The sequence below is a fragment of the Pezoporus wallicus genome, unplaced genomic scaffold (assembly GCF_028554395.1).
Source record: "Pezoporus wallicus isolate ANWC-B61680 ecotype Strahan unplaced genomic scaffold, APGP_CSIRO_Pwel_v1 contig_8000, whole genome shotgun sequence".
NCBI lineage: Eukaryota > Metazoa > Chordata > Aves > Psittaciformes > Psittacidae > Pezoporus > Pezoporus wallicus.
Window position 1 is genome coordinate 475,049 of NW_026635009.1, and position 15,307 is coordinate 490,355.

Genomic DNA, 15,307 nt, shown 5'->3' on the forward strand with positions numbered 1-15,307 from the left:
GTTTGAAGGGAAGCGTGCTCTCCGCTTCCGGCCGGTCGCGCGCCCTTTCCGCCCGGGAGCGGCATGTGGCAGCACGGGCAGGTGCCACGCGAGGGGCGCGGCGCGCGGAGGCGCCTGCTCCGGTAACAGGGCGAGCGCTGCCGCCACGGTCAAGGTAAGGCAGGGGAGCGGCGGGGCCTCGGGGGGCCGGGACGCAGCTTGGGAAGCGGGGGGAGTCTCCTGCCTGTCCGCGGAGGAGAGGGGGTGTCGGCCGGTGGCCTCCGGGCGGGCCGGGCTCCTGAGGGTGGTCGGGGTGAAGCCCGCGGGTGCTCACGCGGTTTCACCTCTCCTCAGGCGCGGGGCCGTGACCATGCTGGGAGGGGATGAGTTCATCAGCTCGCCGCCCAAGAAGACGGTGCGATTCGGGGGGACGCTGACGGATATCTTGATGAAGTACGAGAAGGTGAGTTGGGCCCGCCACTGCCGCCCGCGTGCGGTGCCGGTGCGGCAGTGCCCGGTGGCATTTCGCTGTGAGGTCTCGTTTCGTCTTGCACAAGACCGTGTCTGAGGGCTTAGGGGGAAAACCTGAGGGCGGGTGAGTGCCGGAGGCTTGTGCCAGGCGGTGCTGTTGTGCGAGTGAAAAGGTTCCCCTGTGAGTCAACTGAGTGGCGTCCTGGGCTGATGTGGAGTTGGCTAACGCCAAAGGGTACAGAGGGATAGCGTCTATGTCTGCAAGGGAACAGCTAAAACCGACCCAGCTGCCTCAGTTGTCTTACAGGGACAGCACTCTGTAACTGCTGCTTCAGCCTTCTCTGATCTTTCTCTCTTACTTGTATTCTTCATGTCAGTGTTTGACATGAGGTTGTTCAGAGGTAGTGCAACTTATCTTCTTTTTCTGCAGAAAATACGGGTATTATTTACTTGTTTTTCTTTCCCTTGCTAGGGTGAGACCACGGATTTTGAGTTGTTGAAGCATCAGCTGTCAGATCCAGACATCAAGGTGGGAGTTCTTGAGTAAGATGTTTAGTATAGTCAGTCATTGGGCAGGTTGTTCTGGTGCTTACCCGGATCCTTTGCTTTAAACATTTAGCTGCATTTAACAGCTTTTTGCTTTGTGGAAAGTGTCAGAAAAAAAAAGAAAAAAAAAAAATCTGTTTATACGCATATGTATCTTATAGGATGTTGATAACTGGTGTCTCATGCTTACTGACCCTTTGCTTTAGAGTGATAAACTTTCTGCATTGTGACAGGGTCTTTGTTCAGGTACCATCTTTCTAGTCATTTACACTTATTTCTGCAGATACTTCTGTAGATCAAACCAAAGTTTCTGACTCACACGGCCTGAATTTTTACATTCTCCTGTTCTCACAGAAAGCTTTTTTAATTAGGTAGTGAAATATGTATGCGTTTAGTATTTATACCCAGAAGTACTGTTTCGTGGCTCTTGTGGATAGCTGTAAGTAGCAACTACATTTGCTTTTCCTTTTGGTCTGTGTGTGTCGTCCCCCCTTAATTAAACCACAAAGCTGTGAGAAGAGTACTGTGGAAAGTATAATACGTATGGAGTTTCTTTTCTCTTCAAAGAGGACATTTAGTAAAATAATTAGTATTTAGGAGGCCTTGTGAAGTGTCCAGGCAAAATCAGTGTAAAATTTCTGTGTTGATTTGCTACTGTTTCAGTATCTCTTATTTCAAGACTTGAATGTCCGTCTTGCTTAAACTAGCACAAGAAGAAATGAAAATTAGGACTGGATGCTGTTTCTTACAGTGGTGTTCTATGTGAGTGAGGTTTGCATGGCTTGCTTGGACTGTAACTTCAGTCTTCCAGACAGGCTGTTGGTATAGGAATTCGTATCCATTCTCGCATTCAAGAAATTTCATTGGTGAGGACACCAGTTTTCAGCTTAAAGACATTCCTTGCATGTTCATTTGAAAAAGATTTCTATTTACAGTCTTTGACTTTTATAGATTTTATTTTCTAGTAATAGGTAATACTATGTATTTTTTTTCTCCTGCTTATTTTAAGGATGCCCAGATCATTAACTGGCTGCATGAATTTCGAGCGTCTGTTATATATTTGACCAAAGAGCGTGAACAACTGGTCAACGTTTTGCTGGTAAATATCTGCTTGTTATATGGGAAGATAAAGAGTTTAGTACTCAAAACATCTTTCTTTGACGTCTTGGTCTTTGCTTACTTTCAGAAGCTGCCATGGTTGAGAAGAAGCCGTGAAGTAGTGGAGGAATATCTGGGTTTTCTTGGCAATCTGGTGTCAGCACAAACTGTCCATCTTCGGCCATGCCTCCGGATGATTGTATTGCAGTTTGTCCCCCGTAAGTTGCTTTTCCCTCAGTCTTCTTTCTTTGAGTATCAAAATGCCTTTCCTGGATAAATTCTGTATAAATACAGTGCATGACAACTAATTACTGGGTTGGTTTTCTTATTCTGTTGATTAACTTGAATAGCTGAATTGTGATACGCGGTTTTCTGTATCTAGATGTTAGAGGACATACTCTAGTTGCTCGTGCAGACCCCATTTATGGAGATGTCTTGGAAAGGGATGAACTGTATAATGTTACTGCCAAAGAACAAAAGCTGAAGCGAGGATCATGTCTGATGTTCTTAAGAGCCTTCTGGTTCTGTGAACAAAACAGTCTTTTCTATGAGCTTCTGCTAATTTTAGAAGTTGTTTTGGATAATTTTAATGTTTTAGTCTCGATGAAGACTGTTGTCCAGTGTGGTTGATTTGACATTGAAACTGTTGCCTGTAATATTTGTATAATTTTGATATTTCACTTTTTGCTAGCTCGAATAACAATCAGAGAAGATGATGTGGATATTTCAGATTCTGATGATGATGATGAAAGTGAGTATAAAAAAAAGCATGGCTTATATATGCTGCTGTAATACCTTTAGTAAAGAATTATACAATGCATACTGCTCCTATTTTGCAAAAAAACATTAAATCCATAAATTTCCAAGTCAGAGACTTTCTTGTACTTGAATCAGTGGGGTGTGACGCACTCCATTTACTTTCAGAATATTCTTGATGCAGTATCTGTAGGAATAAGATTGAATGCACAGGAGAACATTCCTAGTCCTAGATTGTTTCAAAGTCAAAGAAAATGTAGGAGTTGTTTTCCATTTTATTTCCCTCAAGAAAACTAGGTAGTTTGAGGGATTCTTGGGTCTTTTTGTGGTTGTCTGCCTGGGGTAAGCTCAGCTAAAATCAATATCGATTAATAAATTGATTCATATGAATTAACAGTTCATAGAGTAGTTAGGATTGGAAAGGACCTTAAGATCATCTAGTTCCAACCCCCCTGCATGGGCAGGGACGCCTCACACTAAACCATGCCACCCAAGGCTCTGTCCAGCCTGGCTTTGAGCACCACCAGGGATGGAGCATTCACAACTTGCCTGGGCAACCCATTTCAGTGTCTCACCACCTTTACAGTAAAGAACTTCTTCCTTATATCCAATCTAAACTTCCCCTGTTTTAAGTTTGGCCCTGTTACCCCTTGTCCTGTCACTACAGTCCCTAATGAATAGTCCATCACCAGCATCCCTATAGGCCCCCTTCAGATACTGGAAGGCTGCTATGAGGTCTCCACACAGCCTTCTCTTCTCCAGGTTGAACGGCCCCAACTTTCTCAGCCTATCTTCATACAGGAGGTGCTCCAGTCCAATGATCATCCTTGTGGCCCTCCTCTGGACTTGTTCCAACAGTTCCATGTCCTTTTTATGTTGAGGACACCAGAACTGCATGCAATACTCCAAGTATTGATTGATATGAGCAGTTTTTGCTGTTTTCTGATTTAGTTTTCTGTAACCAAATGCGTAACAGCACTTTTTTTTGTTTCTCTAGACCTTTCTGAAAACTTTAATACATGCCATAGAGCATTGCAAACTGTTGCAAGATATGTTCCTTCGTAAGTATATAATCCCATGGATTTGTATGCCCTTTCCTTGCAGATTTAAAGCTCGTGAACTGATTAATTAGTTGTTTTTTTTTTTCTCTTAATCAGAAGTATAAGTTTCATTGCATGATTTTTCCTAATAGTCACTAATTGATGGAATGCTGTATCCAGTCATTACAAAATTTCCGTATGTATCTGCAGCTGAAAATCCTGTTAATGGAAATTGGAAGCAGGGAAAGTTGTGTTCATAGCAATACATTTGAAGTTGCTTCTAAAAGGTCCACAGTGAATGTTTGCCACTTATTACCTGTTTGGTGATCCTTGCAAAAACCAGATTTTATACAATTACTTAATCTTACTTGACAGTAACTTCATTTTATTCCAATCTGTCTTGAGAGTGCTGCAGCTTTAAATATTTGCTCTTGTGGCAATAACCTAGTGCTTCTTGCTTTTTTTTTAAATTGCAGGACACCACAGTTTCTCATGCCAATACTTGTGGAAAACTTTCCTTTCTTTAATAAATCAGAAAGAACTCTGGTAAGAGCTGTGAATATTTTTATTTATTGGTTCATTTGTTTTTTTTTAATGTATACTTTATAACATGACAACTGATTTAGTGGTGTCTAATGCAGATTAAGTGTGTTGTAATTTTTATCTGTATATATATGGGTGCATATGTTTAGTATAAGGTTGTCCAAACATACTTAAGTTCCTTGTGCATAAGCATTATGCTAGTCTTTAATGACATAACTGCATATCTTTTCCACAGGATTGCTTTCTTAATCAATGCACAAGATGGACCTCTTTGGCGATGAATCTCAGGGTTGTAGAGTGAGGAGACGGTAGGATACCTGTCTCGTTTGTTGTCAAAACTGCAAAGTATTTATCAGAAGAACAGGGGATTTGATAAGCAGACAGAAAGCAATGGACATTATGGGTTAAATCTTAGTTGCCAGTAGTACAGGGTGTTGTTTTATTATATCTTTGGTGTAGTGCTTATGTGGTGAAAACCAAGCTGGAAACTTGACAGGTTACAGCTCTTGTTTGATCTTCATATTTACTTGTTCCAACTTGATGTGTTGGCACTTTATGTTACAGAACGGCAGAGCCCTGCTCCACCAGCCAAGTTCAGTTGGAGCTGTGTTTTGCACTCATCAAGTGCTTGAATAACTTTGTATACATTGCTTTTTTTTTGAGTTTTGTTTATTTGTTTGTTCAAAATCCAAATAACTGAACATCAGTTCCCTACCTGTAAAACATAGGGATGGAGAGTGAGCTTCTACATGGTGTTAGGAGAAAATTGATTATTTATGTATTTAGCAGCTCAGTGAGAAGCAAGTCGTGAAGAAATTCATAACTGTATTTTCAGGGTAAGGTTTGAATGAAGTGTAATAAAAACATGGTCCATGCATTGTTAAATATTTCTGATTTACACATTCTCATTAAACTATATCCGTTTTATGTACTGAGCGAGCCAGATGGCCTGTGGAAAAATCATATGTGCTCATGTAATTAAAGGTTCTGTTATAATGCCTATTCACAAAGAGACTATGGTATTCTTCAGTACCTAATTTTACTTTACCTGCTTTCAGTTTATCTAATTTTATGTCCTGAGTTGACAGTTTTCCTGTATGGAAGTTGCAACGTTGTCTTTTGTATATATGTGTGTATGTGTGGCTGGGCACATGCACACTCACAGAACTTGTCTGTAAACCTGTTTGTGTTAGAATCAGAATGACTCTGATGAGACTTACCTGTGGAATTTAGAATTGTTGGTATATTCTGATAACATGAAATAAAAGATGTATTCAGTCTCACTTTAAACAGTTCTACTAGAGCTGATTCTGGGTGTAGTGAGGAATATGCTTTTTGGTTTTGTTTTCCTAGAGGAAATACAGACATAATCTCCTATGGAAATGAATAACTTTTCTTACAGAATGTTTGTACTCATTCTGTCTAAAGTAGGTGAAAAAAATTTGCATGGAAATAGTAGATTAAGAAGTTAATGATAATACAGCTTAACAATTTAAAGGTGATGTTTGGCTTATACATTAACTTGTTCTAGATTGAATACAGTCTGCTTAAACCTATTTCTGGCTCTCTAGATAACAAATTAAGACACTTGTTTTCTAAATATCCTTGGCAAAAATTAGACTTTCTGTTAACATTATTATAGATGTCAATTATTTTGTGTTACAGGAATGTTATGTTCATAACCTGCTCCAAGTTACAGTGTACCTTCCAACTCTGAGGCTTCAAATTCTGGAGCTTATTATTGAAAAGCTGTTAAAGTTGGATGTAAGTTTGTTCTGTATCATCTTTTAAGGAATCTTGGTGTTAAAGTACACAGAGTAGGAAATTAAATCTGTTTCAGTGTTTAGCTTGACAAAAAGAATCTTGCAGTAGTGCTCATGATCATAAGAGCACTCATATTTATGCTTCATTCCCAGTCTTAGATGTTCCCATACATGAAGGTAACTGTATGATGTATACTGTTATACCCTGTATGGAATCTCTCTGCCAGAGTCAAAGTAACTCTTTCATACTGATAAATGCTGATGTGCAGAGAACGTGTTTCTCTCTGGTTTGCAGGTTCTATCATCCATTTGAAGTAAAAGTATTTACGGCCTTAAAAAAGACAGGATGGGTAGAATTGTAAATGATTAAAGCTTTTTATTTTGGAGAACCTCAGCAGGTAACAAGGCTGGGGGGAGCTTGTATTCTGGAGGTAAAGTTCCAGGCAGTTTAGAGTGTGTGCTTGTGTACTGCATACATATAATTCCCTTTTAAAATGTTTATTTAGTCAAGGACAAAATCTAGTCTAGAAATTGACTTATGTTGTCATTTCTTACATAAATAATCAGAATGTTTCATGTTATTGCCATGGTCTTATAAAAATTAATTTCTTGTTTGCAACTGTAGGTTAGTACTCCACAGCAAGATATTGAAGATGCTGAAGAAAATGCTAATAACTCTGATAATGAGGAGAAATCTACAGAGGAGGGTCTTTTTGACATGGTTGGCTATTTTGCTCTATTAGAAGTTGGTTTTTTTTGTAGTAGCATTTTCACTTTTGATGTGGCTGTGAGCTAAGATGGTCTAGGAATACATTATTGCTTTGTTGTTCCTGCACTGCGCATAGCTCTTGAAACCTGAACAGCTGATAAATGATTAATGTGTTCTGCAGGTGTTGACTTTGTTAATGTAAATTCCCAGCATATATGTAGTGAATTAGTTCCTTTATGTAAAAACACAAGCAGCTGTACATAAAGCTAATTAAAGAATTCATAGTAGTTGGATTAGTTTACAAAAATTTCCTTACACTAAGCTGTATAATTAGATGCTGCTTTCTTTTAAAAAATACACAGCTTTGCATATCACGGAAAGAAAAATTTAGTTTCACTTTTCCTGTAGTTGCTGTCTTTATGATGTGCCATTTCATCTGCCAGGAGGAAGACGAAGAAAGGAAAGGAAACAAAGTTGTCTCTTCCAGTAGTGAGAGAATGGCCCATCCGCTTGCAGAGCGCCTTGATATTTTGATGACCATCTTGTTTTCCTATATTAAAGATGTTTGCCACGTGAATGGTAAGAACACTTGAGCTATAACCAGATTTATTGTTTTGCTTACAAGTAAGAAAAACCTAAGTGGAGTTCTTGCTTTCTGTTGCTGCAAGATAGAGTTCTCACCCTTTAGTAGCATAATTCTGCTGTCAGCAGGCTGTAGTCTGCGTTCCTGCCTCTCTGCCTGCTGTTACTGGCAGAGAATGCAAAAGTACTTTTATGACTTCAAAGGTTTAGTCTTTGGTGGGAGACACTGATTACACAAATCTGACACTGAATTCAAGCTGTGGCATTACAGGGTGTAAGGGTAAAGAGAGTTTTGTTTTTTTCATTCTGCTACAAAATTTAGGGGATTAGAAATACTTTCTGATTAAGCACAGTGTTTTATTGTTATATGTACTATATTGGTTTGAGTATTAGAGTTATGGATCCTTTCAATGTCATAAGGACTGGAAGTAGATGAAAACAAGTAGCCAAGTCACTCAGTTGGAATTGCTACAACTAGGCCTTGTGTTATAGGAAAAAACCTGAAAGAAACGTCTTAAACTAAGATAAGTTAAGGGTTTGAATTTCTTAGATTTATATATTTAGAAACCATTTTGCTGTATTTTCTTCGCATGAGTCAGGTAGTTTATTTCTTAGTGTTTTCTTCTGGCTCTTTTGAGTTAACATGTTATTGCAAAGTTTGGATGTATGCCAGTTTTATACTTGTGTTCATGAGCACACATGTAGAGATACTCTCTATATACACCAATGTAAAAAGCAGTACAACTGAAGTCCTGGAAGGTCTTACCAATAAATGTCTTTTAGATGTCAGATAAACCTAGAAGGCACCTTGACAGTTCTTTTACATGTTTCTTGGTAGTTTAGGAAGCTATAAATGCCACTTTTGCAGTGGCAGTTAAAAAAAAAAAAGAGCCTGAAATGGTTCATTTTAGTTTTTCTTTTTTTGTTGTGTAGGCAAGCTGGATATCAGCAACACAAAGGATTTGTATCGGGATCTGGTTTCTGTTTTTGACAAGCTTATTTTACCAACCCATGCTTCGTGTCATGTACAATATTTCATGTTTTACCTCTGTAGCTTCAAATTGGTGAGTAGAAGCTGTTTTTAAACTGCAGCATCTTCTGTCATTTCTGCATCCTTTTTTGGCTGTCTTTACAAAAAAAAAGAAGTTGCTTTCTGCTGTAATTCTAATCTGAAGATAGTTCATCAGGATTCATTAGTATCTTTGTCTTCTTCTTCTTCTGTTACTCCTTTCTTCAAGTTTTATTTTGTGCTTGCTTTTCCAATGTTGTTCATAAACTGCAACCAGATGGAATTGAAGCTAGTGCAAAAGGACCTGATTAACAGACCTCTTTGACAGGAATCGGTTTGACTCTTGAACCCAAGACAGAACACTCCAGCAAGTTTCTTCAGCATTCCCAAACTGTCTTAAAGATACTGTCTGTTAGTGGTGAATAGTGGGTGTGTTAGAATATCAGAATGGGGAAGCATGTTATGATGCTTTGCTAGAGTACCCTCTCAGCCTCCAGCACCAGTTGGTAACTTCGTGAGTCAGTGATGTTCTTTCATGGTAACAGCCCATGATGGAGAAATTCGAGGAGGAAATAACTCGTAATATGAGTTTTGTACTGATGTGAATTTTTGGCATCATAAACTCTCTGGCAAAAAGTTTTACAATATAACCATTTAAGGGGAAGAATCATTCTTGTTTCTCTAAATTTGTCTTCCTGCTATTTTCAGTGGATGTCCCTGACATCTGTTACAAAAGACAGTGAACAGCCACTTCATGTTTACCACCATTGTTTTCATAACAAGAACAACACAAGTGTAGCACACTTTTTATGGCTGTATTCCTGACTTGTTCAGAGGCTTCTGGTTCCATTTACTTTTTACAACTAAGTATAGAAAAAGACACAGAACAGAATGCTTTTCCATCATGTGTAGGAGTAGTTACTACAGTTAAAGGTAGATTTTTTGGTAATGGTTTGGTTATGGAAATTACAGGAATTGAGAGTTAGGAATCTATTACTTGAACAGCGTCATCAGCATAACAACTCACGACTTCTCTGTATTTTCCTTCCAGGGGTTGGCTGAAGCATTTCTAGACCATCTTTGGAAAAAACTGCATGATCCAAACAATGCTTCAGTGATCAGGCAGACTGCTGGGAGTTATATTGGCAGCTTCTTGGCAAGAGCTAAATTTATTCCAGTTGTGTAAGTTGTTTTTAGATATGGGCAAAAGCAAACAATTTACAATGATTGCTGAGGTTAAGTATGGAATTCACAGGATGCACACATGGTGTTGGTCTTCTATCCCGCTGCTTTGCCAGTCAGTAGTCTTGTTTGTCCTTTCTGCAGTACTATTTTAGTATTGTCTTGAAGTTTCCAGGACAGTTTTGCATTTACATGATGCAGAGTAAAGATTGCTGGGATTTGTGACTTGCTGTTTAAGGCTTCACTTACCAAGAAATGCTGAGTGTGGATAGGTTATGGTGACTTCAGGCGGAGTCATGGATACCTGTGTATGTGATGTTCAGAAGCACGTATTTTTAATACTCTGTTAGGCATTTTATGTAGACTCTGAGACAGGGAAATCAAGTGTTCTGGTATTGAGACAAATCACATGGGTGAAAATGTCTTCTTTTCTATGTACACATTCTGAACTTTTATGCTGTTCAGGGCAGGCTCAGTAACTTTAATGTTGAACTTAATTTAATACTGGAATTACTTGTTGGAGGCATCTCTCTGTATTACTGTAGCCCAGGATTCTAATTGTTTGCTGTGCATTTCACGTGCAAGATGCATTTATGGATTCATCTCTTCTGACATCTTGTGCTTTCACTGATTGGGTTTTGGGTGCTGATACATTGATTCATTTTATGCTGAGATAAAGGTGAAAGCTCATAACAGAATCTCCTTTTTTACTCATTGATTTTCTTTCTGATGTTTTTATAACCACTGAGATCCTTGAATACTTGTTTAACATTTCAGGTGCTATTTTTACACCTTCTTTTTCTCTCCATATAGTACAGTAAAAGCATGCCTGGATCTTCTGGTGAACTGGATACATAAGTACATTGATAATCAGGATAAAGGGGCTAATGTTTACTGTGATGTAGCTCTGCACGGGCCATTTTATTCCACATGTCAGACAGTGTTCTATACGCTTATTTTCCGTCATAAGCAACTTTTGGATGGAAACTTAAGGAAAGGTGAGTATATTAGGTTTGAATAGTATTGGGATTCATTTGCAAATTTTACTGTTGGTGTGTTTTGTAATGGTCAAGTATGTGATGGCAAGTTTATGTTGTGCTCTAAATAAATTGAGGTGGCTTGTATGCTTCTTGGGCTACCAAGCTTAATAATCTTTTTATTCCAGTACTGAAAACAATGTCAGTAACCCTTCAGCATTGATATCTGGCTCCACTTACTGGACATGTTTGAATTCCAGCTTCATAAAGCTTGTGTACGCTTCAGTTAATAATCTGGTTTGATGACTCTGGGTGTGTAAGTTTGGTGTCTGTGTTTGGTGTCTGCCACAGTAACCCTTGGCTGTGGCAGGTTACCGTTACTTAGAGAAACTTTTCTGCTGAAGAAGCTGTGGGCTAGAGAGTGAACTACTGTAAGAGAGTAGGAAGTGGTATGCTGTGTGCAGGCTGGTCAGACTTGAAATTCTTGGAAATGAAGTTCAGCTTGTATGATACATAACCTAAACTTGTCAATTGTTCTTATTTTCAAGGTCTGTCCTATCTGCAGAGTTTAAATTTTGAGCGCATTGTCATGTGTCAGCTAAACCCACTGAAGATTTGTATACCCTCTGTTGTGAACTTGTTTGCTGCCATTACCAGGTATCTCTTTTATTTCAGTTTCAGCTAAATACAGGTATTTGTGTGTGTGCATCTGAAACCTGCACAGTACTTAGAACATGGGTTTTGTTAGGCACAGTGTTATCTAAGACAGCTTATATAACACCAACATATTCTAGATGGAATGAGTTTAGTTCTGGTTCAGTTTTAATAAAATCCCACAGTACTATGAAACTGGCTGTTTTGTGTTGGAGCTGATATGATTCTACTTAAAGCGATGTTTATAGGAGTGTAGAGGAATATACTTACCCTATAGCAGTTGGAAAGGAAGATAGACATGATGTATGCTAAAAAATAACTTTGTGCTTTAATAATATCTGAAATTCTGAAATGCTTCTCTTCTCTTTATTACCTTTTTAAAGGAAATACCAGTTGGTGTTCTGCTACACAATTATTGAGAGGAACAATCGGCAGTTCTTACCAGTTGTACGGAGTGGCAGTGGGGGTGACCTTGTGCAGACATGCACCAACCCACTTGACAGTTTCTTCCCTTTTGATCCCTACATACTCAAAAGGTATAGTTGAAAAATAAACGACTTGTTTCTGCCTTGAAGAAAATAATGAACTAAAACTGTAAGAAACTGTCATTATTTCTATGGTTCAGTTTCTTCCCTGATCTCTGGTACTTTTCATGTAGCATATTTTAATCAGAAATTGTCAAAGGTTTGAATGGAAATTTATCCCCACTGTAACGTATGATGAAGAAGGAGCAGGACCCAGTTTCCTGGAAGGTCTAGTTAACTTGTTTGGTGACTTTTTGTTTATCTTGTTTTAAGCAGTTTCTAAAATACCGCGTTAGCCTAATACATATTTTGTTAGAGCTGTGGTGGTTTTGTGTCATTTTCTTTCTTATTTTCATTTGCTTTGGGTTTTTTGCACCTTGAGTTCATTTGCTTTTTGATTCAAGACTTCACAGACTCATAGAATGGTTAGTGTCAAAAGGGACCTCAGAGTTCATCTAGTTCTAGCCCCGCTGCAATGGGCAGGGACACCTTCCACTACACTGGGTTGCTCAAAGCCCCATTTAATATATCTTGCTTTTTTAATGAGTACTGGATTATTTGCAGCTTTTCAGAACATCTTGCACTGTGATGCTTTAACCACTTTTTGGTATTAAAGGGCAACAAAGAAATCCGTCTCCATGGAACGGAGACCTTTCTTAGGTGTACAAATTAAGATTACTAATTATATTAATACACAACAGTAAACTACATAAAATTGTCAATTATATATTTATTTACACAATTGCATGATAATAACATTACTCATATTGCTTTAAAAAATGGAATAAATTTATGCTTACTTGCAAGCATAGTGTAGCTGTGAAAAATAACCAGCTAAGAATTAGGAGACCTGACTGTATCAGAACTCAAACAAACAATTGTAATTTATACTTGTCAGCAAAATTGAGTTATTCATGAGATTAATATGGGATTATATAGGGATTAATTGAATAGCTTGTAAAACACTACAGAGGGCTGTCAAAATGTCAAGCTTTTTCTATTGTATTATTAAAATGAAATACATATGACTTCTCCTGAATAAGTTCCTTACTGGATTTTATTTCCTTTCTTAGATCAAAGAAGACCATTGAGCCTTTTTATCAGTTTTGGGAAGAGCTGAGTGCTGAAGATCTTGAGAACCTAAAGAAACCCATTAAAAAGGTAATCTCTGATCAAAATGCAGTTCAGCTTTTGCCAAATCTGTCAGCTGCTTCTATTGTAGGATTAATTTTTAGTAGATATGGGAACACTAAACATTTAGGGGGAAACTATGAAATGAAGAAGTTTTAAGGATTGATGCATCCTTGCTTTGCGAGCACTTTCCCCTCTTCTGCAGAAGAGTTTGGCAGCACAGGAGCACTGTGAATGCTTATGAACATTCAGCATATGGACATGCTGATGTCACTGGGAAATCCACTTTGTAGATATGATTTAGTTCCCATATTTCATAATGAGAGCACCTCTAATTCTCTTACCATTCCAACTAGTCACGACAATTGTAGCACAACCCAAATCCTGAATTATGTCCTCCTAAGGCTCCTGTATAGTCTCTTGACCTTCTTGGAGAATGTCTGTCCTATTGAGCCCTTCAACTGGTGTGTTTACCTTTCCTTCCTGTAATCACATGTAAAAATACTTGATGGTGTTGTAGCTTTGTTTACTGGTGCTTTATGTTTTGATTAGCAGATCTGATTATTGCAACAGTTTAGAAATGTTGGTCTCAGCAGTCATTATTTACATAAAATCTTAATCAAGACCTGGAGTATCTTTCTGCTCTCACTGATCCTTCTCAATTTATTCAGGGTACTTCCAAAGATGAAGATGATGACTTTTTGAAAGGAGAAACCCCTCAAAATGATGGCGTGGTTGGAATTGCTCCGAATTCTTACGAGTCAAATACCCGGAGCCCGCTGAACAGCATTGGCTCCCCTCCAGACTGTTATGTGCCATACCCTCAGTGACATGGAGAAGTGAAAAGGTTGAAAATTGTGTGCAATGTTTTGCTCTTTAAAGAGACTTCAGTTCAACTTTCCAAAATGGCAAATGCTTAAATAACTACATTTAAGAAAAAATATTGTTTCTTAATCATATTTCTATAGATATGTTATGATAAAGTCATATGTTGCTAGAAAAGCTTAGAGAATAAATAGGGTGATATTTTACAAATTTCACATTGAAATGGCTTTTATGACTGAAGAATTTTTTTATAGTTTTCCTGACTTAAAAAAACTTTGTTTACTCATGTTTCTCTATGAGGTTTTGTATTCAGGGTGAATATCTGGTCTGTCTTCCTACTGATCTGTGTGGGGACCAGAATCCATTGTCAGTATTCAGACTCTACTCTTCTGACTGCTTTTGAGCTGATTTCAGAGTAATGGTATGATCCCATGACAAAGGGAACCATGGATCGAGTCTGAGAGTGATTCCTTTGCACATATCTCGTAAGCTTTTCCGATCTGCAGAACAGTATTTGGTAAAGGCAGTTGGTAGTGGACAATGTTCGCAGATGAATAATAATAATCTGTAGCTGACACACAACTTTCCCAGCTATTGAAGTTCCGACTTGTGAAAGTGATGATTGTTGGAAGTGTTGAAAATGGTGGAGTAGCTGAATGTATGATTTGTAGATAGTTTTCTTGGGGTGCTTATGAAGCACTTGGAGACAGATATTTATTTCCGGGATTGAAGTTTATATGTGAATGCTGAAAATACAGAAAAAGAAACCTTCCCTTGTAGAAAGGAAGTGATGGTGTCACTGGTGTCCTCGTGTCGTCCACATGTCAGTGTAGAGTTCCTCTGCAGAGGTTCCTTGTCTGTTGATGGTTGTTGGCTTTCTGAGTAAGAATATAAAGAGTGAGGAAAAAAGAAGTGTTAATTGTGTTATTAGTTGAAAATGTTCTGCATTTGGCACTGAACTCTAATTGCCCTTCTTCAGAATCTGAATCTGGTGGCTTTGAAGACAGCATTTTTATTCAGAGCCATGGAAGACTGATGTAAACTGCAGTTCTTACAGCTTTGAAAAAACACATCCGTGCGTAACTAAGGATCTGTGTGTGTGCTTTGCCTCTCAAAGTGAGGATGTTTGTTCTGACAGGCTGCAAAATGAGTTTGGGGGATGATACTGCAAAATGCATTGTTGGTTCTGTTCATTGCTGGTTAAATAGAGGTGGTTTTTATTTTTCAGCTGAGTTCTCTTTACTGTCAGTCCTGAGTAATAAACAATAGATTTACATCTGAAATTGCATTCTCTCCTGGCATAGAAGAGCCTTTCCCAGCTCAGCAGCAAGGAAAACATCCTTTGACAGCTGCTGCCTTCTCTTGTTTCACTGTTACATCTTTAGCAACTTGGTCAGCCACTTACAGAGTGAGGCTGTGTGAAACTCCCCAAGTTGTAATACCAGGAGTGCGATTCAGGAACTTCACATCTTACAGAAAGATGTAAGCGACGTGAGGTATAACAAAGCATGTGCAGAC

General features: G+C 38.5%; 1 protein-coding gene across 3 annotated transcripts; it reads left to right on the forward strand.

Annotated features, from left to right (window-relative positions):
• Positions 1–81: 81 nt before the first annotated feature.
• Positions 82–15,016, forward strand: RRN3 (RRN3 homolog, RNA polymerase I transcription factor). Of its 3 annotated transcripts, XM_057405182.1 has the most exons (19): positions 82–154; positions 334–442; positions 923–979; positions 2,006–2,095; positions 2,183–2,312; positions 2,786–2,845; positions 3,848–3,911; positions 4,367–4,436; positions 6,099–6,197; positions 6,822–6,917; positions 7,349–7,484; positions 8,421–8,551; positions 9,548–9,678; positions 10,492–10,676; positions 11,204–11,312; positions 11,693–11,845; positions 12,907–12,994; positions 13,636–13,811; positions 14,769–15,016. In XM_057405182.1, the coding sequence occupies exons 2-18, from the start codon at positions 350–352 to the stop codon at positions 13,792–13,794; spliced, it is 1,851 nt and encodes a 616-aa protein (XP_057261165.1). In that variant the 5' UTR covers positions 82–154; positions 334–349; the 3' UTR covers positions 13,795–13,811; positions 14,769–15,016. The 3 variants fall into 3 exon arrangements, with proteins under 3 accessions (XP_057261165.1, XP_057261082.1, XP_057261249.1); XM_057405099.1 differs by lacking the exon at positions 14,769–15,016 and having other exon boundaries at positions 13,636–14,004; XM_057405266.1 differs by lacking the exons at positions 2,006–2,095; positions 14,769–15,016 and having other exon boundaries at positions 13,636–14,004.
• The last annotated feature ends 291 nt before the right edge of the window (positions 15,017–15,307 follow it).